The sequence below is a fragment of the Ptychodera flava genome, chromosome 9, assembly GCF_041260155.1.
Source record: "Ptychodera flava strain L36383 chromosome 9, AS_Pfla_20210202, whole genome shotgun sequence".
NCBI classification, from domain to species: Eukaryota; Metazoa; Hemichordata; class Enteropneusta; family Ptychoderidae; genus Ptychodera; species Ptychodera flava.
In genome coordinates, this window is record NC_091936.1 from 44772263 (window position 1) to 44798058 (window position 25796).

The window sequence follows — 25796 nt, forward strand, 5'->3', positions numbered from 1 at the left end:
CTATCTATCTATCTATCTATCTATCTATCTATCTATCTATCTATCTATCTATCTATCTATCTATCTATCTATCTATGTATCGATGTATGTATTTATGTATATATGTATGTATCTATATATCTATGTTTGTGAGTACGTTTCTTTATAAACAAGTCAACAGTAACTCTGTTATATTATTTTGTATTTCAGTCATATTTGTATACAAGCTCAGCATCTTTTCCATTGAGAAGAAGTTCGTTGGACGGTATTATCTTCGTGATGTAGCAGAAGACTTGCAGCACTCTAAAGCGTATTTTAATGTACAGTCAAAAATATCTAGCATATAAATAACGTTCCATGGAAGGCATCTATGGGATAATCAACCTTGTGGTAGAAGTCCATTCGTGAAGTATTGCATTGCGTAAAAGCGATTCGTCCCTCTACTCATCGAGGCCCGTTAGATCTGGTAGAGTGGCTGTGAAGAATCTCTGTAATAAATACAATTGAAAGCACATTACTTTGAGAATGCATGGACATATTATTTGTGACATATCTGTAAGGCAAACAGATAACTTTATCAATGACACCTTCGACCTATACGTAAATGATGCATCTTATGGAATTTTCTAGCTCCTATTTAATCCTTAGACCTCACTTGCGCCTTTCCACTGCGAGCGATTTCCTCCGCATGAATTCGACATACATTCTTGTCATAACCTGAGGAATTCCATTTAGTTGACATTAATCCTTTCAGGTGAGGACAATTTATCTATCTATCTATCTATCTATCTATCTATCTATCTATCTATCTATCTATCTATCTATCTATCTATCTATCTGTCTGTCTGTCTGTCTGTCTATCTGTCTGTCTATCTTTCTGTCTATCTATCTATTTATCTATCTATCTAGTATCTATCTGTCTATCTGTCTATCTGTCTATCTAGCTGTCTTTTGTCTACAGGTCGCCTGGATAACTGTGCTGCCTTATATGCATATATGTGCACTGTTACTAATGTAAGATCATTCCTATTCTTAACTGAATTTAGAACAAAACAAAAACAATGACAACAACAAAACAAGAACGCCGACGTGTTCACCTCCTCGTGTCTGGACACCTCTTCCAAATGATCGGCCAGGTCTTTGGCATTCGGCCTGTCTACAGGTTTCAACTGCCAACATCTCAGCATAATATTGTACCTTTAACACAATAAGTGCCAAACGCGATATGGTTACTGTAGTACACACTTATATAATGATATATTATACGAATTAAACGCCATTAAGAAATTTTAAATGGGTAAAAGGTATAATGAGAGCTAACGTTTGTGTTTTTGTAAAGTTAGACAATATATGTCATGATGATAAGAATGCTACTGTGTTTAACATATTGAACTGTGTCACATGGCACATTTTGCAGGGTATTCTTGCAGACATCCGCATCAAAATTACACATTGACAGAAGGATTCGGTAAGCAATCTTTTCTAATTTGAGACTACCGTTTTTGCAAATTAAAATTAATTTTCTGTGCAAATACACAATCAAAAAATATAATACTCACAATCTGTCTGTACACGTTTCTGGTTGACCAAGTCTTTGTCCGTTCAAAAGAAATTTGACCATTTCCGTGACTGGCACATTTGTGAACGGTGTTTCGCCTTTAAAAAATGATGTTCTAAAGTTAGACCAAGTCTGTTATGAATGCTTTGAAATTACTTTCCTTTTCGGTAGGATAGGTTGCATTTTTTCAAGTTTCAACATAATTTGTACTGGAACATATTTTTAAAACAACTTTTTTCTTGAAGGTAATGCTTGTAACAGTTATTCGTGTAATCGATTTTAAAGCAATGTAACGATCATATTTCCTCTACCATAAAATCTGAAATTTATATACTTCCTAAATATAGTAAAAGTTAACTCACCTAGAGTTGCAATTTCCCACAGCAAGACTCCATACGACCATCTGCCACGTAATAAAAAAAACAAGGTCATTAGTCGTTCCTAAATGAAGCCCTCCCCCTTTATCAAACGATATCAAATGTAGTAATCATTCCCCTAAGCTTCTATTCATCTTCTTATCAAATCAGCTATATTTTCTGTCCATTCGTTTCTTCCATTTCGCCGAGTCATTATGAGTAAGGAAACGGTTGAACGTTTAAGGAACTGTTTGTAAAAGACTTCACTGAAAGTGGCACATATGTATCGCAAAGAAAATATATAGTTTCTTAATAATGGATGAGTTTCCTCTTTTCACATGGGTGAATGAGAGACGCATTGTCGATACCATATCATGAAATACAGTAGGCCTACCTACTGGAAACCAATAAGAACTTTCCACATGTAAATACAAAACATGGAAGGAAGTGAAAGATACTTCATTTAATCGAAGTATACTGTCACTTAGAGATGGTGAATGCAATGTTTAACTTCAGCGTGTTTAATGTTCTTCTCTGTGTGATGGAATTCCCCAATACCAAATTTTCAGAAAAAGACAAGAGTTGTATTAATGATAAGCAACCACTGTTTATGGCTATAACATGTTTTAAACCCTTACATGTCACTTTTTTGGTCGTGCACACCAACTTGTAGGAATTCCGGGGCCATCCATTTTAATGGCAGTGGACCATGGACTTGTGACTGCCACAAAGAAAAAAATGTAAACGATCTATTGAAAAAGAGTGTGAAACCAGATATAAACCACATGATTGACTCTTTAGCACGTCCAATTACGGAAGCTATATTGTTTTGCCGTCGACTGTCTGTTCACGTATACTATGCCTATGATACGTTCATGAACATTTGTGTATTTTGATTCGATATCTCATAATAAAGGATGATTGTATCTACATTAAATTTGCTAAACGAATATTTTTTTCCGCAATACCTAAGTAATTTTCGGGGGTTTGTTTGTGGAGGGATGGGGTTGGCTGTTCATTTGTAAGTGAACTTATATTGACGGTAACGTGATATATAGGGCAATCTCTAGTACTCTGTAGTTGAACTCTTATTTTTGATGATACGGCCCAATGTAACCGTCAAGGCGCCGTTTTGTATAATTTGTTGTCTTAAAGACGAGAGGAAAATACACCATATTAAACATATACTTATTACCATGCCTCGCACTACCACCCAATACGACAACTATGTGATAGACTAAGTATACACGAACAGACAAGTTGGTAGTAGTACGATATAGTATGACACATTGTTATTTGATTTACCGAGCAATCTTATGGAATATACATTAAAGGTAGTCATTCTGTAATATTCTTTGTATGAGAAGAGTGACTGTGCTTCATATGCTATTGTAATCTTCCAATAGCAATATCTATGCATTGGAGCGTCTACAGAGACGTGCAATGAGACTTATTCTTGACACTGTTCCGCTTCTTTCCACTTATCAAATGTATACTCAGCTTCATTGGCTGCCCATTGACTTGAAACTCCGTTTTAACCGTATGGCCCAAATTTACAGAGCAACTCACAATCTAACCCCTGACTACATAACCAGTATGTTCAATAAGTATATCGCTTCCAGATCACTTCGTTCTTCCAATCAGAACCTCCTTAAAGTTCCCAAAGCACGTACACTTCTTTATCAAAACACCTCGTCTGTTGCGGGCGTGGATGAATATAACAATTTCCCTAAACCAATCAGGGACTCTGAGTCACTGACTAGTTTTTAGAAATCTTGTAACAACTTTTTGTATTCTATTTACTTGTCTGATGCCTCTTCGTGGTTTTTTATATTTTTACTTCTGTGTTTTTGTGTTTTTAAGTAGGTGCTGCAATATGATTTTCTTTTGTCTATTCGACCTCCATGAAAAGAGGTGTTTCACCTATGGAGTTATCGAGTTAAGATAAAGATTAATAATAATTATAATAATAATGACAATAGGGATAGATATGGCGGTCGTACGTTTTCTATTTCTTCATGGCCATGACATTTATTTGGTAAAACAAAGCGGACTTTTTCTGATTAATTTAGATAGGAATGTTCAAATGCACCCACTGGGCAATTTTCGAATATGCTGGTTTAGGGCCCATTTCACACTGCTATCAGTGCTAAAATAGTATTTTAGCATCGGCTGAAAGAGCAGTTCATATGAGAATGACGCATGGTAGCACAGTATAATATCAAATAAACTTTAGGCGCGAAATAGTTATTGTGCCATGAACATTTTTCAAAAAGTGTCTTTAACTCTCTAAACGTGGAATTTCGATTTGTAGATATAGAAAGTCATAATTACCCACTTGTCTTTACAATATTTTCCAGTTTCATAAATATCCCGACTTAAACCAAAATCACCAATTTTGGCAACGTAGTCTTCCATTATCAGAACATTTCTACAAGCAATGTCACGATGAATGAACTGAAAAAAGATACATAGTATTTGCGAATTATATTCTACAAAATCGTGGACGATTCCCCGTTGACAATCTTATATAATGCCACAAACATGTGAGAAATTTTGCTTGATTTGGTCCTTACACCTGAGACAGTCATTCATGGGCAGTTCCAGTTATTCGATTAGTACATGGTGTCAATTTTACCTGGCTAGAAGTTGCTCTGGATTTCTGCAGAACAGCATATTGTGTGTTGATGTCTGACAGATGCTGAGAAATAATAGTTAAATTAAAGTTTTCAACAGTGTACCCAGGGAAATACGCTTACGCCTACCATATATAATGATTGCAAGGTGACGCAAAACAGTTACAAAATGTTATGCGCGCTGTTGTTTCTAAGGAGTGTGTGTGCACGTAATAAACGTGGCATTTATCAATTCAAGATAATAAAACAAACCATATTTTCTTCCAAGTGTTGCAGGGCTAATGTTACATCCCTTGAGATTCTTACGAGCTTCTCTTCTTCCAGTCGCGACACATTTTTGCTTCTCAAACCCCGCAGATAGCTTAACAGGTCACCTCGTGCTGCATACTCGATGACTATGTACTTGGGGTCTACATGTGACCATAGACAGAATTAACAAGTAATATATTACATCGCACATTGTGACCTCTTTATAAATTACGTTGTGACTGTTTTACAAAAATATTAATATTATTATGTCTGTAAAGCCCGCGACTAGCTCATATTCTAAGATAATCTTGCAGTGATAAGCGCGAAACGGAAAATTAATTCGGCGATATAATAACGGAAAACGTAAGCGTAAACTATAAAAATAAATCCAAAAGTCAAAAAATGCTTACCGCCAGATACAACTATTCCAAGAAGGCTGATGATATTTGGATGACCATGCAATCTCTTCAAACATGCTATCTCATGGCAAAAGTCACGGTATGAGATCGAAAGACAGTGACGTCTGTCTGTGAAATATGGAAATGTAATATTTAGACGAAGTTGTTGCTAGCAAACATGACACTTGCTATATCTGCGATATTGTCCTACACTGGATGGAAATGATTTATTGAAACAGTCCATTTGTATAATGTCGTTTATCTGGACACACGTACACATAGCTGTTAATGTCGAACTATATTCCATTTGGATTACTAACACTTGTTATATATAATCCACTCGACATATACAATAATGTAAATGAACAAAGAAACCGTTATATACGCAAAGGCCGTTTTTAGATAATTAATCATAATTTGAGTGAAACACTCAGAACATCAATGAGATGTATATTATCCTTCGCACATTCTACAAACGTTGTGACTGCTTTTCTTCACGAGAATCCTTTAACGTCCTCGTTGCAAGAACAAAAATCTACGAAACTTACTTGTAATCAATGACTTTAAGGCCACCATGAGAGTTCCATTTCCTCTTCGAAGTTCTGCTAGTTCGCTCCTTCCAAATTCTCCAAACCCAATTTCTTTTCTAACTTTTATATCTTTCCTTTTCAGTACCCATGTGTCCAGATCGGGATGCTCATGAAATAGATCCTGTCATCGCAAGGATGGGGAAATTCAATGTATTTAAGAGAAGCACAATATAAAAGACAGTCACAAACAGTAGAAAATGCTTCGTGGAAAGCCTGAGAAGTCTTAAAATACATGAGTAGATAAATATAAAAATTAAAAAATAAGAAAAAGATTACTTCAGGAGTAACTTTTCATAATGGCATATTGTAGAATTAATGAACATGTACATGTGGTCATTTCGCCTTCTGCGAATATATGCAGGAATCGAAAGACAAAGCCGGCATATTGCAAGGTTTTCGAACCTTATGTATAAATTGGAGACGATAAGAGCAATGACTGTTGCTAGCATTACCTCTATGAAACTGTCGAATTCCGTATCAATGATTGTTTTAAATCCATGGTGTCTGCCTCTATAACAGTAGGCAACACATGCTATGCATGCACACAGAGACAATGTACCGCTAACCACACCGAGAACAGCGATCACGAAAGCCTCGTTTCCTGTTTTATCTGAAATTCACAGAAATATTTGTATTAATTCGGACAAAACCAGCTACAACATTTAAAAACAACAACAACAACAACGACAACAACAACAACAACAACATCATCATCATCAACATCATCATCATCATCATCATCATCATCATCATCATCGTCATCGTCATCGTCAGCATCATCATCATCGTCAACGGAGACGTATCTCAGATTTGTGATGTACAGTATTGTTGGATGGAAAGAGACGTCAAGTGGGCATCAATGAGCGCTCACTGACGTGACTACATATCCGAAACATTAATTAAGGAATTGATTATTTCTTCCTAGTTAAAATAACAATTCATTATGCTTCTTGCTTGTATCCATTACGGCTATTTAGCAATTTTTTATTCATAAGCTTTTTATTCGAGTCACATAAAAGGGAAAACAATCGCATTCTTTATTACTGTCGGAGGTATCAACAAAGTAACATAACAATATGATCAATGTATCAGTGAAATAACAAGTCATCGTTGTGGAACGTTAGTTTTCTTTATAAACCTAAGATTGACGTCGCGACACTTTCAATTTTAAATATCACATAAAATAAATAAAATGAATGTAGCCTGTCTTACCTGACCGGTCGACTAATGAAAGGCGTATAAAGAGCCAAACACTAGTAATGCATTTCATTTGATATCGGACGTTCGCCGATAGAAAACATAGAATATTTTAGGTGATGTATGCTATTTGAATATCTATCAATATATAACACAGATAGTTTCAATATAGACGTTTAGTTCAGTTTCATATGATAGTTGCCCTGCGTTTCTTCTCACAAACACACAACATGAAAACATTAAACCGAATAAACAATTAATCAAATATACATTGGTACTGTTGGTATTGTTGGTACTGTTGCCTGCAGTTATTTTTACAAGTAGCGCAGAATGATTGGCTGAAAGACCATTGACAGCTTGCCTTGCGAAGTAATTTAGAGACTTGGAGATTTTACATCAGTGGCCTATTTCTTTTAAGTCATGTTCGACTTTCAAATTGATGTTTGCTTTTTTGCCAGCAACAGTCATCGTGAACTCAACTATTAATTACCTGCAGGCAGAAGATCAGTTTCACTTTCAGGCAGAAGTTCAGTTTCGCCCGAAGGTAGAAGATCAGGTTCCTCGCAAAGACATTTTCCAATTTTTTCATCACAGACAGGATCTATATCCATGTCACATTTACATTGAATATGGCAGTACGATCCACATGTCGCTGTCATACACGTGCAGTGGCCATTCTCCGGATTGCAGGTTGAATTGTTCTCACATAAACACTGTGAAGTGCAGTTACTACCAAACCAACCTGATGGACATACTGAAACAAGAAAAATGAAAACTATATTGTTTAAAATAGTTTTGTTATATGCAATTTACACACACATTTATCTTCAGTACAATCACTTAATTGTTTTGGAAATTTGGTCTGACTTTCTTTGTCCTATAAGAGGGCAACTGGCATTAAAGGTAGTTTCATAGTTTTATCGGTATGGTAAGTTGGAGTCAATGGTGTTGTCGTTCATTTCGAGACATCATTAAGAACGTTACATAAATAATTCTGAACGCCTCGCCAGGACGTTTATTTGAATACGTATTCAAAATATTTACAAAACTTCAGATTAACACCATATACTACATGCAATTGTCTAACATCTGAATGACATACACCTTTGTGCAAGCTTCATTGACAGCAGCTTAACTTTTGCAAAGTTCTGCTACGATCACTATCCGTTATTCCGTGACCTTCTATAGTTGTCCTACACTCGGTGATCATAGTGTCCACCTTAGATCACACTGAAACCTTCAGGCTGGGACAACGAATCCGGTTTGTTTTAGAGAAAAACGCGGCCATTAGCGTTGCCATTGCATGAGAAAAATCAGTTTTAGTGTAACTTGACGAAAGAAATAAACATATAAAATTTGAAATACTGCAATTCCTAGTCAAGTACGGCACTCCACTAAAGGAGTAAACCAATAATTTTATTTCATGAGATTATTAGTCAGCCTTTGGTTGCAAAGACAAAACTCAAACAAACCTAAATGAGTTCTAAACTATTCGCTCTTTTTTCATGCGGAATGAAAAAGTTACTCAGATACCTCTATCACAATGGGTACCCATCCAACCAGCCTGACAAATACAGCCTCGATATCGATCACATTCGGCACTATTTTCACAGCTACAGAGTAGGTCACAATTTTCGCCATAGTAATTTTTATGGCAACCTGGAAATTTGGTCCGTAAATACGTTAATAAATAGATACATAGATAAATACGTAGAAAAATACGTACCTGCTTACGCATACATACATACATACATACATACATACATGTCCTACACTTCGATTAAATTGACTCTGAGTTCATGGGCCATTTCCACACTTGTCAAGGAGGTGTATTGTGTTTCACTGGTGTTACGGTAATACTACATATGTACATTGTGTATGTTTTTTTGGAAATAAATAGGAATTTTATGTATGTATGTATGTATGTATGTATGTATGTATGTATGTATGTATGTATGTACAAGTAGAATTACCTCTACCTACCTTTTGCAGATAATATTTTTGTAGCCGTGATATTATTTCCACTTGAGTCAATTACGGAACATACATATATGCCAGCGAAGTCATCTTTAAAGTTTGATATTGTCAAATGAGTGATATTTAATCTGAAAATCATGTGAGAGAGAGAGAGAGAGAGAGAGAGAGAGAGAGAGAGAGAGAGAGAGAGAGAGAGAGTGAGAGTGAGAGTGAGAGAGACAGACAGACAGACAGACAGACAGACAGACAGAGACAGAGACAGACAGACAGACACAGACAGACAGACAGACAGACAGACAGAAAGACAGATACAGAGAGAGACAGAGAGAGACAGGGAGTGTTATTAGAAGAGTTCATCGATTTCTCGTGCTTCGTGTATTGCATGCATATTCTTTTAGATACGAGGAGAGGTTTCAACAAAATAAAGGTCAAGAGAAAGAAACATTGCAAGCCTTAAAATTCCGACTTTGTAGACACGTAGATGTCAAATGCATTTTATAAATGTTGATAGTTTATGTCGGTCAATGAAGTGATTTAGCTAGTTCATAGAGAAAAAAATGTTACAAACACAAATTATCAAATAAGTACGGTGTCCATCTACCGTTGAATGTTTGAAGATAGGCTTGAATCTCATCAATTCAAAAGATTCTTTCTTCATTTTATTCCATTGGAGAGCATTAAAATATAAAGATCTGTACATCGAATTCTCTCGGGCAGAATTTTGAGTAATTGATTGATTGAATGGTTGATTGATTGATTTATTGATTGATTGATTGATTGATTGATTGATAATATTTCTTACGTTGTGTTAACACTGGATGTGAAATGATTTTTCTCATTCAGGAATTCGTCGGAACCATTCAAGTACCATGATATCGGAGTATTTATCAATTTAATGTTGTATATATTGGCCTGCATTTCAACGTAGTCACCTGTGTAAACTTCCAATCCTGTTGCGTTCAAAACAACTTCGCTGCGACCTAACAAAAATAAAAGTATGTTGAGCTCCCAGGCACAAATCAAACCATTCGTTTTTCAACGATGAGTATTGTTCCGTTGTTTTTATGTAACTATAAGATGTGTATTTTCGCGAAAGAATCCCCAAAAATCAGTTATTTTGAGTTCTGTCTGCAGACACTACAAGATGCATATAAGTAGTCATAGACTGATTAATCATCAAAAACAGAACGAAGGTGTACATTTTTGATCTCACGTTATCTTGTTCTAACAGCCAACTTCTATTCATGTTAGCATCACTTACTTTTACCGTTAACATGTACATTTGAACCTACGCAAGCAATCGCCTCATCATTTTGTTAAATGCTAAGCTTACTTGGCCTTCGTATTTCGGTTTTGGTATTTCTTATGAACAGTTTATTATAATTGTAAAAACTAAGAGGTTGTTCGAAAAAGACAACAGCTGTCACTTTATGTCATGTTGACCTCTTTAATATTTGTCTAATGTAAGTCTAAACTATTTTCCTTTCATAATAAAAGATGTTAATAACATCAGAAATGAATACAATTCTTGTTCAAAACACAAAGTATCTTATACATCTACACGGTCAGCATTCTCTGCATTACCTTAATGAGGAAAGAACTTCAGTCATGACATTAAAACAGCGCATAAAATTAACATCTAATTTAAGTTCTCAACAAAGGAAAACAGAAGAAGCTGAGGGGATAGTATATTATGTACTGGAAGTGAAGATTGATCGGTTCTTTCTTTGTACAACAGGTGCGAATTTCCCCGTAATAGTACTCACGGATATCACATGCAGGTCCCTGCCAACCAGGAGCACACTTACATGAACCTATCACCGCATGACAAGTCGCTCCATTTTTGCAAATGCAAACCTCAGAACAATCTACTCCGTAGTAACCATCTGGGCATCCTTGGATTACAGAAAATGATAAATTGCAGAAAAGGGTTAGAGTTTATATTCAAAAGCGTCCCGTCTCCGTTTGTGTCGGACAATTGAGCGGCAAAACCAAACTTCACGTCATAAAGACAAAAAAGTGTCTGACAGTCAGATCTGTACATATATTTAGTGTTGAAAACGGGTTCTAAAACCCCCTGAAATGGGCCTGCTTACAGGAAATTACATATTTTTATACTCTGCGAAATGGTATTTCCAAATATAGTAAATTATAGGCCAGCGTTTCTTACCGAGTATCCTGATACCCCAGGTAATCGTGTACACATAATCCCTACCAGGTACTGCACCATCACATGAAAATATTGGTTCTATTTGGTAGATAAGTCGGTAAACTTCATCCGATAAATGAACTTGAATGAATCGATCATCTCGTCTTGTCAAGAACCAGACTTCTTTTTGTAGATGTGGTGGTAAACTATTTATAGACTGCAAGATCAAGGTATTGAAATTCGAGATACGTGATGGAAGTATCGAGTTGACGTTTAGGAACAGTACTGTAACAATAAAACGTACTGATGTGATACATGTCCTTTTATCTTCTGGATTAAGTATTGAAATAAAAGAAAGCTGGTTCAGAAACATAATAGGTGGCTTGAGCAAAGAGGGATCTGACCAAGCCAGGACGAGGGCTTGGGAATTTTATAATTCTACCCTTCTGCCGATGGGTTTAATGCAGGTTGGTCAAGTACATTATATATTTACCTTGAAAAGCCTGTAGAGGTACCAATAAATAAACCTTTACTGTGAAAAAGTTTAAAGATATGCGTTCAATATAAACATGCTTGACACTGATTTGTGGCAATTGGGTAAGAAAATGTCTTTAAAATTAAGAACTTTGTTTAATTTTACACCGAATTTGTCTACAATCGGCCAAATTCCTATCGAAATATGAGATTTTGTGTAATTGTTACGGGTAAGAATCACTACATGAAGGTATTTGATGCAATATTGTCAAAAAACACATGAACAATATTCGTATTTGAATGACAATATTTGAGCTTTAGTATATTTTTGGTCACTCATTATATATTTCAAAAGCCAAACTTCCCTGACTCAAACGTTATCAATAATATTACAGAAAATCATGTATTTTGTCTCGTTACTTATTAACATTCACACAAAAATAAGACGTTTTATGGAAATTAATCAGATTTACGTGATTTACGTTAAAACAGGTGCGTTTGTGGTGAATTGATAGAAAACAACAAATGTCCGTTTTTGCACGTTTGTATCATTTGCAAAATGTTGCAGGTAAAAGATTGACTCCACATATTCCTGATATATTTTCATCCTTCTATCCGGATGTAGTTTCAATTATGTTTATTTAAGCTTCCATTTTTTTTTTTTTTGAGAAACACCTAGACTGCAGCTGTAGCACATAATATTCCGTTTGCTTTCAGTATCTACAAAACGTACTTAAATGGGCGTGCCAAGTCATGATCATGAAAATTTAGAATGTTTAACTTGTGAGCATTGGCATTGCATTCACGGTAATCGATCAACGATCAAGATTCTAATATTTATGATGCTATACGTGCAAACCATTTCTAAACGAATAATATAATGTGATATAATATATTAAACAAATGATATATGATGTGATACAATATATAACATATGTAATGATATAATATGATATGATATGGTAAAATCTGATATGACAGAGTATTATAAAATATAATTAAGTAAATAGAATAGAATAGATTAGAATAGAATAGAATGTAATAGAATAGAATAGAATAGTAAACACCTATTACCTGGTTAAGAGGGCTATAGGGCCCGTCTATTACCCCGAGGGGGCGTGTGTTACCAGAAACACATTGCTATTCCCCGAGGCCGTAGGCCGAGGGGTACAGCGATGCGTTCTGGTAACGCACGGCCACGAGAAGTAATGAAGGGGCGCTATAGCAAGAAAAAGACCAGGTTATAGGTGTTTTATAACACACTACACGCTCATGTTGTATTTAAGCAATAAAGCACACCTATAGCGATGGTATACCACGAGATTTCGACCAGTTCACGACATATATGCACGAGCGATAGCGAGTGCATACATGAAGTGAACTGGTCAAAATCGAGTGGTGTACCTTCGCTGGGTGTGATTTATTGCTATTACATCATAACGGTATGTTGAAATTGTGGCATGGCTCGCGCCTTTGGCAGCCGTGGTATATAGCGAATATACCACGGTTCTTTTCGCGTCTCGACCAATCAGATCGCTGCATTAGCGCCATCAATATGCTGGTATGATATAATATGTTATAGTTTATAACGTGTTTAAATATTTTGCACAACAACAATCCATTATGACAAATTTACTTGGCGATATTTCCATAGCGCTTACAGATGTACGTGGTACCACTTTCTTTCAAAAAATATTCTCAGCATGCCTATCAAAAATCCTTTGTTGCACTTGAATCTTTTCGATGATAAGCTTTTCAAGTCCTACGCTATTGGAATGTTCGAAAACGTTGGGAAATCAGTTTTAGAGAGAGGCTCGTCGCTCATCCCGGATGCACATCACGCTCTGTATAGTCACCTGCCGATGTTGAAAAATTGCAGACGACACTACGGTCACGTGACCGGTCACTTTTCCATTTTCGTGACGTATTCTTGCGAATCACGACACGGAATGAGCATGTCGTGTGTTATAGAATAGAATAGAATAGAATAGAATAGAATAGAATAGAATATATATGTAACGTAATGTACCATACTATAATATTATGTTACATAGTATGACATAAGATAATCATATATAATCTTATATTTTTATGTAATTTAAAACAATTTTTCACCTCATATAATCGTAGCCGTCCACCATACATAGTCTTACGGTATTCACTGTTTAAGGTCGTACAGGAAAAAGAGATGATATTGAAGGGGACAACGCTGCTGAAAAGTCCGATAAGATTTTGAAGCTGGAAACCGTCTATGATTACATACATTGTGATACGACCTAGAAAGATTGATTTAAAATAGGGGATATCAATTACAATCGAAACCACTTTCTAGCTCTTCCTCGATTGAAAAGAGGTGATATATATGATTCGGAAGGATGAAGCATATTTAGTTATTGTTCATAAAAACGACCAACATTTGTTTGCTTCTGATGTGCTGTGGGCTCGGGAGGTTACATCTGATTGGTCGATTGTCACTATTCACAACAACTAAAGGGGTCTATTCCGTAGAATTCAATAATAACGGTAAGATTCAATCAATCTTTTGGATAACAGCTTCTGAGATGCTGCACATTAGCCCCAAGTTTGTCGTGGTTTTACTGCAACGAAATATCGATGAAAAAGTTTTATGTTTGTAACCAATAAAATATATATATTGACACATGAATGAAATTAGTGTTTGTCTTTTGTTAAGTACATCAACTGTAGTGTGGGTTTTAGTTTGAACATAATCAATTAGGAAACTTCTTACAGTCGTCTGTGCTGTCTGCGTAAACTCTTTCGCGCCAAAAATTCAAACCCGCCATTCCAAACGATGCCTTTTCCTCTCCAAGCAAGATCTCGGCGACGAAAGGCTGAAAAAGAGAATTAAACGTTAAAATATGACGCCTATATGGCGTGCCAAAGAGACTTGCATCACCGCTGAAAATCGATAGGCTATTTCATTTATGACTTGTTCAAAAAAATGCACCGAAATTAACATAACAACTTCTCAGTCTTTTACAATAATTTCGGGATCCTGTTTATCAATACAAAATTGAATGATACTGTTCTTAAGTTTGATATCAATTGAAGCATAAACTGAATTGAAAGTATGTCTTACTATTCATGAGGTATGAACCGTGGTACACTGGGGACGTAAATTTAAAGACGTTCCATAGTAACCTAGGACTGCAAATATTTTTTCATCTTGACCGCCTGACCTAAATTTGGTCCCTTTCGCTTCTACAAATCTTTACTATTGCAAAACCTTTACAACATCACCCATATGTTCATTATATTGCAAATGGAAATAGCACTGAAAATAACACTAAAAACAAACGCCACAAGATATTAGATATATTGATTTTAGCTTCTGTTGAATATCCATATACTACAGCAAAATTTATATACAAAAAAATATGTTTCCCGCCTGTATGTTTATCAAGCCAAAGGTGCTTTACATTCAAAAGACGCTGAACTGATGAAAAATTCCTTTTTAGTCCGCATCAGTCAAGATGCAAGAACCAGAAATATTCTTTCTACAAGTATCCTCTCACTTAAAAGGCTCCCTGCAAGCCAATAACCAGATACGAACTGAATATGCTCACGTTTTTTTAATGAGTAGTACGCTTCACAGAACAATAAGATATCTGTTATATCACTATATGTAGCAGGTTTTATCAACTTTGCATAGTACCCTCCGAGTATAATCATTAATCACAAAACTGTGTTTAATATGCAAATGAGCTGTTAATTGACTTGAAACTGCTCAATGCTTCATTGGACAATTAGATATCCATCAGATCAACATTTGTAGCACGTATCATTAAATTTAATGCTGTACTTTTAGAGTAATATCACTAATTAATATCACTTAACTAAGTTGACACTATTCAATGTTTCATAGCACAAATAAATATTTATCACATCAATATCTGTAGCAGGTTTCACAAAATTTCGTACCATAATTTCAGAGTTATATACCTAATTAAAAAGTTTATTAAATGTGCAAATGAACCATTAATTAACTTCACACTATAAAATGCTTTACAACGCAGTCAGATATCTGTCGGATCACTTGAAGCAGTTTTCATCACATTTGATGCAGTTATTTCGGAGTTATATGACTAATAACCAAAACTTCATAAAATATGCTAATGAGCTTTTTATTAACTTGACACTGCACAATGCTTCTCATTACAATTTGATATTTATCAGTTCAACATCTGTAGCAAGTTTCATCAAATTTAATGCTATAATTTTGGAGTAATATCACTAATTACAAAGTTCATTAAATATGCAAATGAACCCTTAATTAATTCCCAACAGCCAAATGCTTTACACCACAAGTAGCTATCTGTCTGATCAGTATCTGCAGCAGATTTCATCACATTTGGTTCGGTTATTTCGGAGTTATATGACTAATTACAAAACTTCATAAATCACGTAAATGAGCTATTTTTTAACTTGACACTGCCGAATGCTTCTAAATATAATTAGATATATATCAGATCAATATTTGTTGCTCGTATCATCAAGTTTGGTGCAGGAATTTCAGAGTTATGTCACTGAGAACAAAATTTCATTAAATATTCAAATGAGCAGATAATTGTCATGACATTCACAGTATCATCCGAATGTTCTGATATTTTCGTATGTCAAAAGTTTCATGAAATTGTGTGCAGTATGTCTTGATATATGTCTACACTGTCATCACCGTCTCCATAGGGAAACCATTGTACAAAAAAAATGATATTGAATAACTTCATTAATATAAAAGCCACACTAAACAAAATCTAATCAGTTCTTGCAAGAAGCATATGGCACCTGTGTACCAAATGTGACTTGAATCTGTTCAGGCCTTTTTGAGTTATCGTGTAAACAAACAGACAGACATACACACACACTCTCACACACACACACACACACACACACACACACGGACATATAGACAGACATCGCTATGACATTAGCCTACGTGTGTCAACACGTGAGCTTAAATCATTATGAGCAGCCCACGATCTTTTCAAGCGTGAGGAGGTATATGATGAAACCTTTAATGACCTTTGATGACTTTTACAAAGCGCCCTCTTACATCGACGCTTCCGCCGTACTACCTGGGGCCGAAAAAAAAAACGAACACAGTTCTTCGTTACTATTATTAGTTCGGTCATAATGGATCATTTTTGAAGATTATTAAAAATTAAGTAATGGACACATAAAGTAATTTCATTTTTATATAGACGTACACATACATAGTCTCTCGACCGGGACTTGCCCTTTTGACAGGCACAGCAGCTTTCATTAAAAGGTCTCGGCCAATGTGCATCATCTACGACGAAAACTTCAACCTTGTGCCTAACACATACGCTGCCGGCCGTATTCTGCAAAATCAAATACATTGCTTGTTTTGAGAACACTGGAGAGACAAAGATAATCAAATTGTAAACACAAAGATGTCTGTTTGTTAGAATGATGCCGAGGTTAACCTCAATGCCCGACGAAACATCTTTTACCATTATAAACTAGTTGAAACGAAACGAAACATAACCGAATCGAACTTATTACTATATCATGATATGAGGCAGCAAACCGTAGCGATAAGGGTTTTACAACGTTTAAATTGGGACTGAAGTTTACTGCAAAGAGATATTGTAACACGATTGGAACTAATTTGGGACAATTGGATTTTCATATTTTTCAAATTTCTCAAAAGTGTTAGGTGCCGTATAGCTGAATGTTACAATATTGCAAATTACTTACAAAAACAAGTGTGTAACGTTAAAAGGAAACCAGATGAGATTACATTTGTAGATGAAATCGACATTACTTCACCATTCAATTATCCCAAATTAGGTCCAATCGTGTTTTGTAAACTTACATTGAGTCCATTATAGGATAAGACACTCAGCGTATAATTTTGATCGATTTCATAGTCGAGATATCCCGAAAGGTACACAGTGCCATTGCTGCTCACTTTGAACCTCTCATCCTGAATGAAATAAAATGTGTAAACCTATGAACAAAATCTCGTTCGAGTCACTGCGCTCGTAATGACAATGGACTGATCTTAATACCATCGCCAGGAGAAATGCAATTCGTTTGTTCAAAGATACCCTGCCCAGTACATAAATCATCTGCTCGTCGCAATACAGCTTGCATTCAGGTCAATAAGTAACAATGGGCTTGGAAACACATTTCCACGCTTTTCATGACATCTGTCGAATACAAGCAAAGAAAGTTTTACAAACCTTGTTCGTACTGTCTTCTATAAAGAAATGATGGGAAAGGTTACTACTTAATGTTGGTAAAGTATGAACTTCTGTGCCGATAGGAGATACCTGACGATAAATATAAAAACAAAGTTACACACCATTGTAAATAAGCCAAAATGTTAACAGCACAAGAAAGCACTACATGGAATAAACGAAAAAATTAATACTATTTGATGAAACGGTTGGATATCTGCGACATCGAAAAGATATAAATTGAGTTTAAGTTACCCAAAAAATAGCAGGAAGGGACATTAACTTGCCATTATATAGAAATATCTGTGAAATTTAATCAATGCACATCGGTATCAGTCAAATCAATTGAATTTAATCAACCGCGAGATTCGACATGTTTGCATTTCAAAATGAGTAAAATATTTGACGGCCGTTCTGAAATAAGCTATTTAAGCAATAAAGCACACCCAGTGACGGTAAACCACGAGATTTTGACCATCTTACAGCATATATGCACGAGCGATAGCAAGTGCCTTTATGGAGCGAACTGGTCAAAATCGAGTGGTATACCGTCGCTGGGTGTGATTTATTGCTAATATATCATAACAGTATATTGAAATTCTGTAGTGGAACGTTAAAAACGGTTTTTTTTCTCGAGCTGAGAGCTCGCGCGTAAGTCAGCCGTGGTACATCGTCGATATACAACGGTTCTTTTCGCGTCTCGACCAATAAGATTGGTAGAGACACACACATCGTGTGTGTTGCTATGTTTGCGCTATGAATATACTGGTATGATATTATTAAGAATAGAACACACCCAGCGACGGTATACCACGAGATTTTGACCAGTTCGCCCCATATATGCACGAGCGATAGCGTCTCGACCAACCAGATCGCTGTATTTGCGTCATCAATATACTGGTAGGATATGATAGTGATTTTATCATATCAGTATATTGATCGCGCGAATAAAGTGATGTGATTAATCGAGACGTGAAAATAATCTTTCTATATTCGCGATATAGCACATGTCACGCGTGAGCTCTATCTCGACAAAATTTATTGTATATTGTTGGCGCGAATAACGTGATGTGGTTGGTCGAGAAGTGAAAATAGCCGTTTTACATTCGCGATATAGCACGGTTGTATCACGCGCGAGCTGTCATTCAGAGGAATTTCCCCCTTTTACCGTTTCACGCCTTTATTCCACTTCACTGTTATGATACGGTGATTCGATCAAATTCGAACTCACAACGCACGGCACCCAGTGACATAGTGGAGAAGCCACAAACAAAACCGCTTGGCAAAATCCCCAATCTCAAAAAAGATTGGTTTACTAACCGATCTTATAATTGTTACATGTTTCTTTCTGACTCCGACCCCTCCACAAGCTGTAGAGTTCGTGAAGCACTCACGTTAGTACAGTCACTATCACACATCGCACAAAACTTTATCGAGGCAATGGATACATCGCTTAACCTGGGCGAAAGACAGCCTCGGGGACAATTCTATCCACCAGGAGAACTATCAACCCAGGGAGAAAAATACGGTGTATCAATCGGGTTTGAACTTACAGTAATAGCAACAAACCACCCAAACAACAAGTATACCACTCGTTGCTGACCAAGTTCGATTCTATCCACATGAGCAATCACTGTTGCTCGGGCATATATGTCGTGATCTGGTCAAAATCTCGTGAAATTGTCAAATTCTCGATACCAAAGGTCTCGTCAAGGACTCACAGGGGCTTGCAAATTTGATAAATTGTGAATAAAGTTTATCACTTCAACATAAGGTACAGTGTCGTTGCAGGAAGCTACATATAGTGGCATTAGTGATGGTTACTCTGTTAAAATATTGAAACTTTAGCATAGTTACATTGAAAGTAATAGGATTAAAATGGCTTTATGTTACCTCTTTTAACATTCTTGAATAGAACTGTCCTTCAACTATTGTGTCACACATGTCAAGATCTGCAATAAAAATCGGATATGAGATAAGACTAACTATAAATACAGCTGCCAAAAATGCTTATAATGAATATAAGAGTTTAAGTAAAACTTCTCATCAAGATTGCACTCTTTGTTCGAGATGTTTTGAATGTATGTATGTATGTATGTATGTATGTATGTATGTATGTATGTATGTATGTATGTATGTATGTATGTATGTATGTATGTATGTATGTATGTCTGTCTGTCTGTCTGTCTGTCTGTCTGTCTGTATGTATGTATGTAGTATATATGTATGTATGTATATATGTATATATGTATCATTCATACATGCATGCATGCACGCAAAATCACGTACGTATGTATGTATGCAAGCACGCATACACGTACACAAGAATGCATGTATGTATGTATGTATGTATGTATGTATGTATGTATGTATGTATGTATGTATGTATGTATGTGTGTGTGTGCGTGTGCGTGCGTGCGTGCGTGCGTGTGTGTGTATGTATGTATGTATGTATGTATGTATGTATGTATGTATGTATGTATGTATGTATGTATGTTAGCTGTGGAAACGCAGCTATCTGTTGACGGAGTACCATGTATCGCTATGCGGATCATCACAAGGTCAACCTCGCCACGGATAGCTGCAGGCCAACTAGCGGCGAAAATGGGTCCATTACGACGACGCCACTTGTGTCGGAACTTTGAAAGGCAACATAATTCAAAGTTAGGGTAATTTAATAAAATGACCTATACCTGCCTGAACTCTGTTTATTGCTCATTCCCTAACTCCTTTTGTGAACAAAATCTCTGGTTCGTTTACGTAATTCTGCTGATTTTCCAAATAGTACTCAAGATTTTTACTCTGACTGGCCTTCACACTATTCACGTTTAAACGCGCGACATCCTTATTAGCATATCAATAGAAGTCAAAGTACGCTGCTGTTATTTGCTGCGCTTTTTTACTTTTCGTATTTATTTGACATCAAGTTTCCCACCATATTTGGTTTTCATCAAACCGTGACGTTACGATAACTGCTGTTCTCCTAGTTAAAGAAAAATACTTAAAATGAGAAAGGTAAATGAGAAAAGTCGAAATTTCGGCAAAATAATGCGTTGTCAAAGGAACATACAGTGTTGCTGAGTCAAAAAATATTGAAATAGTAGAGTAGTCCGCTCTTTAAATATGAAAGTTTTATACCTTTACTAGAGGTGCATGGTATCGACGTTGGTTTGGAGTACTGTTTTCAGCGTGGGTTCAAAATATCTACCCTGAATTTTTACAGGTCTATGTGGCGAAATAAGGCAGTGAGATATCTGACAACTTTGTGAGCTCTACTTTAGCAAGTGGAAAATTTAAAGCTTCCACTTTAAATAAATCAAGAACATAAAACAATAAAATACACTCTCTTTACTTCCTTCTGCTTTATTAGCTAGTCAAACTACTAGAGCGTGAATCACCGGAGAAGAGGATATAAAACAAACAAGTTCAAAAACAGCGCTAGCAAGTTTCTATTTGAGCAGGCGATGGAAAATGGCTCCTCAATTTCATACTATTATTATTACTCATACAAAGAATCCAGAATAAAAGTACATTATTATACAATTGTTACCTATGCCCTGTATTGTGTCTGTACTGAGTTCAGTGACATGATTTATCATGTTGATTTGCATGTCAATAAGTGATACGCCTTGTTGATTTGCATATGAAAGGAATGATCAGCGCGTCTTTCTTTCATTCAATTGAATATTTGCATATGAAAAAGTGATACGACCTGTTGATTTACATAACAAAGCCTGATACGGCCTGTTGATTTGCATACCGGACTACTTACATGGTGGCGCCCTAATCAAAACAAACCATGGTGCCCGTCTATGATTTTGACTTTGACTACGATATCATGTCCGATCTCCAAAAGTGGCAGGGTTTTGAAGCAAAGGGAAATGCGGGGTAACTAAATAAAACACATGTGTCGATATCGGATTAACCTGCTAGTAGTGCTACCAATTTGAACAAATTAAAGAGCAGAGCATCACACCGTACGGGCACTGACAGATCGATGACAGTCCAGCTGTTTGCATGAACACATAGACGCGCAGACAAGCAATATGCTATCGGACATGTCGGAGGACCGGCAAATTCAAAAGCACAACTTTCAAAAATATCATGTATTCATGGTAAATGCGTTCTGGAAAATAATACCAAACACAACACTTGCATGTACCGTACCGATTCGGTAGATATCCTAAATGTTTGATGACAGAGTTCAAGCATTTCTCTGCTCAACCGTAAAATTATTGTCAATGAGCCAGCTGATAGATTACGTCAGACGCTAGTATATCAATCCGCCTTAGCAAGATGACGCAAATAAATGTAGTCCATCAAGAAAAACCACTGTGAAACGTATCATATTTTAATATACGAGATTTATTCATTCAATTACGTGGGCATAGGTATATGATAAAGAGGTTATCCCTCGATATCACCTCTTGGTAGGGTCGTATTGCTGCTCGTGCGGTTGTGGGCCGCATCACACTCGTCTTCGACTCGTGTGATGCGGCCACAACCTCACTCGCAGCAATACGACCCCACCAAGAGGTGATATCGAGGGATATCCTCATATTATTATACAATTGTTATCAACTGAGACGACGGTAATTCACGCACTCTATGGCTGTTTCAGCATCACATACACTTGTCTCGATTTATCTATAGTTGCTATACAGGGTAGTCAGTAAAGGTCGCTCTAGGCCTTCAGATAAGGCGGTTCATAGTTAAAGGCTGGTCACCGAGCTTATGGGTTAATTTATTAGTCTCCTAAATACCTGTATGTGAGTATTGCATTTGCGCGATACAAATAGGTGTTCTTTATTGCCACTTAGCCAATGTTTAGTTGACTTACACACTATCATGAATTCACATATTTTGTCACAGGAGAATGAGCATAGCTGGGATTTTGAGTTCAGGCGTTAACCCCATGAAGGCACTTCGTCTGCTGCAGTTAGCTGCTGCTTTCTACTGAGATTTTGACCATTGAATTGCAGCTGGCACTGGAACAAAAGATAGTAACTAAGCCCCAGGGCGTAAAAGTCCCGCCAAATCATCTTTTGCTATATAAAGCCCACAATGGATGATCGAAATACTCTAATGGCAATAATGTAGTTTTCACTTTGGGATGTAACAAACTAGATATAAAAAAAACTGAAAATCCATTGTTTAGTAATCTAAGCTTAATCACTTCACGACCACTGTAATGATAAAACATATATTATGCAATGTCATATTAAATATTAAGCTTTCATTCTCAACCTGACTAAGCATATCGGATTGTGTTCTTTGTTTGAATTAGAAACTGACATAAACATCTCACGCACTTCCGTACAAAAATGCGTCATCAGGTCAATTCACGATGAATATCGTGTTCTGTGGCTCTATCAATACTGCTTTTTGATGATCTTGGGTCTAAACGCCTACTCCATTTGTAGTATAGTTTTCACAGTGATAATTCGCCAACTAGCCTATTTCTTGGTCATCTTCTTCCGTATACCATAACATGGAGTACAATATATTGCGCATGTTTCTACCGAATTTTCTATCAACTAAAACTATTCCTTGATTGTAACAATCGGTGATAAAAAGTCAAACAATGATTACTTTCTCTATGTATCCGAGAATTTGATCGTGATTAATCAATAAATGAAAATATTTGTGGCCAAATGAAAGATGTTTTGCGCTTTCTTGCGGAAGACTGTCAACATATATGTATAATTTTTTTATAAACAGATAAATTTCAACAGCACATTCATTCTGCACGTTTACAATGATAAGATTTAGGGAAGAAAAACTAAATATAAAAGGCAATGAGCGACTTGGTACATATCTGACCTGAAAAATCATAGCAACTACTCGAGTTTGCAAATCACTTTAAATTGCAAACCTCATGGCAAGGAATTTTAATTTTAACAAACATTTTATGGGTCCATCAAGTTCAACAGGAGCCGGTTAATTTATTTTAACGCAGTTACCACAACAGATTCCGATCTTCCACCAGATTGATGCAATTGATGGATGCCTTGTTCAAATTGTTTTAACGCCAGGGGCTGCTCAGTCAACCAGTTGAAAGGCTCCGTACAAGTGAAATTTCTAGTGGTGTTAAAAAGTGTTGACAAACTGTAAATGAATGCGACACTACCACGTGCTCTAATAATAGCTTTTGGAATTTAGTTAAACGTCAAATGTTCCACAGCCTTGAGATTTCGCATAACCTTATTCGACAATTACTGCCGCACTTCTTCGACATGACGGCAAAAAATTGAAGCAAAAAATGCTGAAATGAGAAAGTTTCATTTTACAGAAGTTGCCGCATCAACATAGAAATATTTACGATAATGGAACATGCTTTATGACATTCATCTCTCCACCGTAAAGTATATTTAAATATCAGGACAAATTTATGCTGAAATACAATAGTTACTTACCTTGACTATAGGTGGCATAGACATTTCCAGCCTTAAAGCTGACCGATGCATACATGCAAAAGGACAATAATTTGACATACTCCATGATTCCACAGCGGCCTTATACACACGCCATATCACTGGCACTGGGGCATACAAGTGCAGTGTTTGAATGTCAGCCCTGCGCCAAATATTTACCTTGCTCTTTGTATGTATATTATATATGCGGCAAAAAACGGAAGTACGATAGCGATGATCTCATAAACTCTTTTTGAGTCAGTGGTTAGTTTTGAAACGCTAGTTTCGAAATAAAACGAGAACAAAACAAAGCAAACAAAAAGACAATCACAGTAGATTGCTATGTTTTCTTCTGCTTTTTAACTGCCCGGATTAGTAGCAAGTGGTATGACGATTTACCACAACGCACAATGACAATGGAACAAATAATGACGTCACACAGCATAGAAGACGTCCTTTTGGAAAATCCGTTCATAGTATCTTTTCATGGTGACTTGTGACTTAGACCTTGATCTCTTTGCATATGGATAACCCACTTATTTCTACTGCCGTAGTTTCTTTGTTTGTTTTTTTTTGTGTTTGTTTGTTTTTATTTTACATATAGAGCATTACAGGCAGACTTTTTTAAATAAAAATTCATCAAAAGTCGTCTAGAGTTTGACATAATCAGTCTTGAATCATCATTTTATCAAATTTAGTAGTTCGGAATGATGATGTTGTGTCATGTGGTATTTTCATTGGTAAAGTTTGTATATTTCGCACTATCTTCAATATCTTCTAGCGTCGCATACGTCTCATCAGTTATCTGCAGTTATGCAATCGGGAAGTAGGTAAAGGTTTCTGCCATCTATGAGATGTAACGGTAAATAGTTAAAAACTGGCCGCCGAACTTACTGTTCAAGTATTAGCCATGTATAAGCGATGGACGAGGCTCAGTGCAGCGCGTCATTAAAGTCCCGTGAGCGGTGACCTCGCAACTTGTGAACACAACTGACATCATCGATGATGCCAGTCACCACGATATATGTGTTAAAGAAGTTTTTGTGGTCACCGATCACATGACTTGTTACTGACACGCTGTACCGAACTTCGTCCATCGCTCGTACGCTATGAAAAGAACGGTTTCCGAGTTTTCATGTCAGAAATAGCGTAAAAGTCAAAACCAGCCCGTAAAAGGCAGAAATCCCGTCAAAAAATACCACAGCTATGACCCACAACTAGTTAATTTCCAATTTAGTAGTTTTTAAATTTACAAATTATAGCAAAGTAAGGTTACATTTTGTATCTCCGTCGTATGGTAATCTAAGCTGTTTCAAACCACGACAATGGTAATGGTAAGGCACAAGATGTGGAATGCCATTTTAAGGTGAGATGACCCGATTAGATATGCTTATTAGATATAATTATATCATACCAGTATACTGATGGCGCTAATACAGCGATCTGATCAAGACGCGAAAAGAACCATTGTATATTGGCGATGTACCACGGCTGGCATACGTGCGAGCTCTCAGCCTGAGCAAAAATCCGTTTTTGACGTTCCTCGCCAAAATTTCAATTTCTCGATTTTGACCAGTTTATTCCATATATGCA

At 36.3% G+C, this 25796-nt stretch overlaps 1 protein-coding gene across 1 annotated transcript; it reads right to left on the reverse strand.

Moving 5' to 3' along the window:
• LOC139141152 (uncharacterized) lies at positions 1–24381 on the reverse strand. Its single transcript, XM_070710758.1, has 23 exons — positions 24207–24381; positions 19684–19742; positions 17794–17883; positions 17424–17534; positions 16798–16926; positions 14313–14415; positions 13679–13839; positions 11111–11306; positions 10707–10835; positions 9743–9920; positions 8947–9068; positions 8497–8622; positions 7454–7717; positions 6219–6376; positions 5725–5887; positions 5189–5305; positions 4782–4939; positions 4228–4350; positions 2532–2614; positions 1900–1940; positions 1539–1635; positions 1077–1176; positions 1–467 (listed from the first exon to the last, which is right to left on the reverse strand). The coding sequence occupies exons 1-23, from the start codon at positions 24289–24291 to the stop codon at positions 420–422; spliced, it is 2841 nt and encodes a 946-aa protein (XP_070566859.1). The 5' UTR covers positions 24292–24381; the 3' UTR covers positions 1–419.
• Between the last annotated feature and the right edge of the window lie 1415 nt (positions 24382–25796).

Excerpts from the sequence above, each read along its gene's own strand:
- LOC139141152 (XM_070710758.1), bottom strand. The coding sequence starts at position 24,291 with ATGGAGTATGTCAAATTATTGTCCTTTTGCATGTATGCATCGGTCAGC. Across the intron at positions 14,416-16,797 it reads AGTCCCGGTCGAGAGACTAT|CCTTTCGTCGCCGAGATCTT; the intron begins GTATGTGTACGT and ends TCTCTTTTTCAG. Across the intron at positions 7,718-8,496 it reads GGGTACCCATTGTGATAGAG|TATGTCCATCAGGTTGGTTT; the intron begins GTATCTGAGTAA and ends TTCTTGTTTCAG.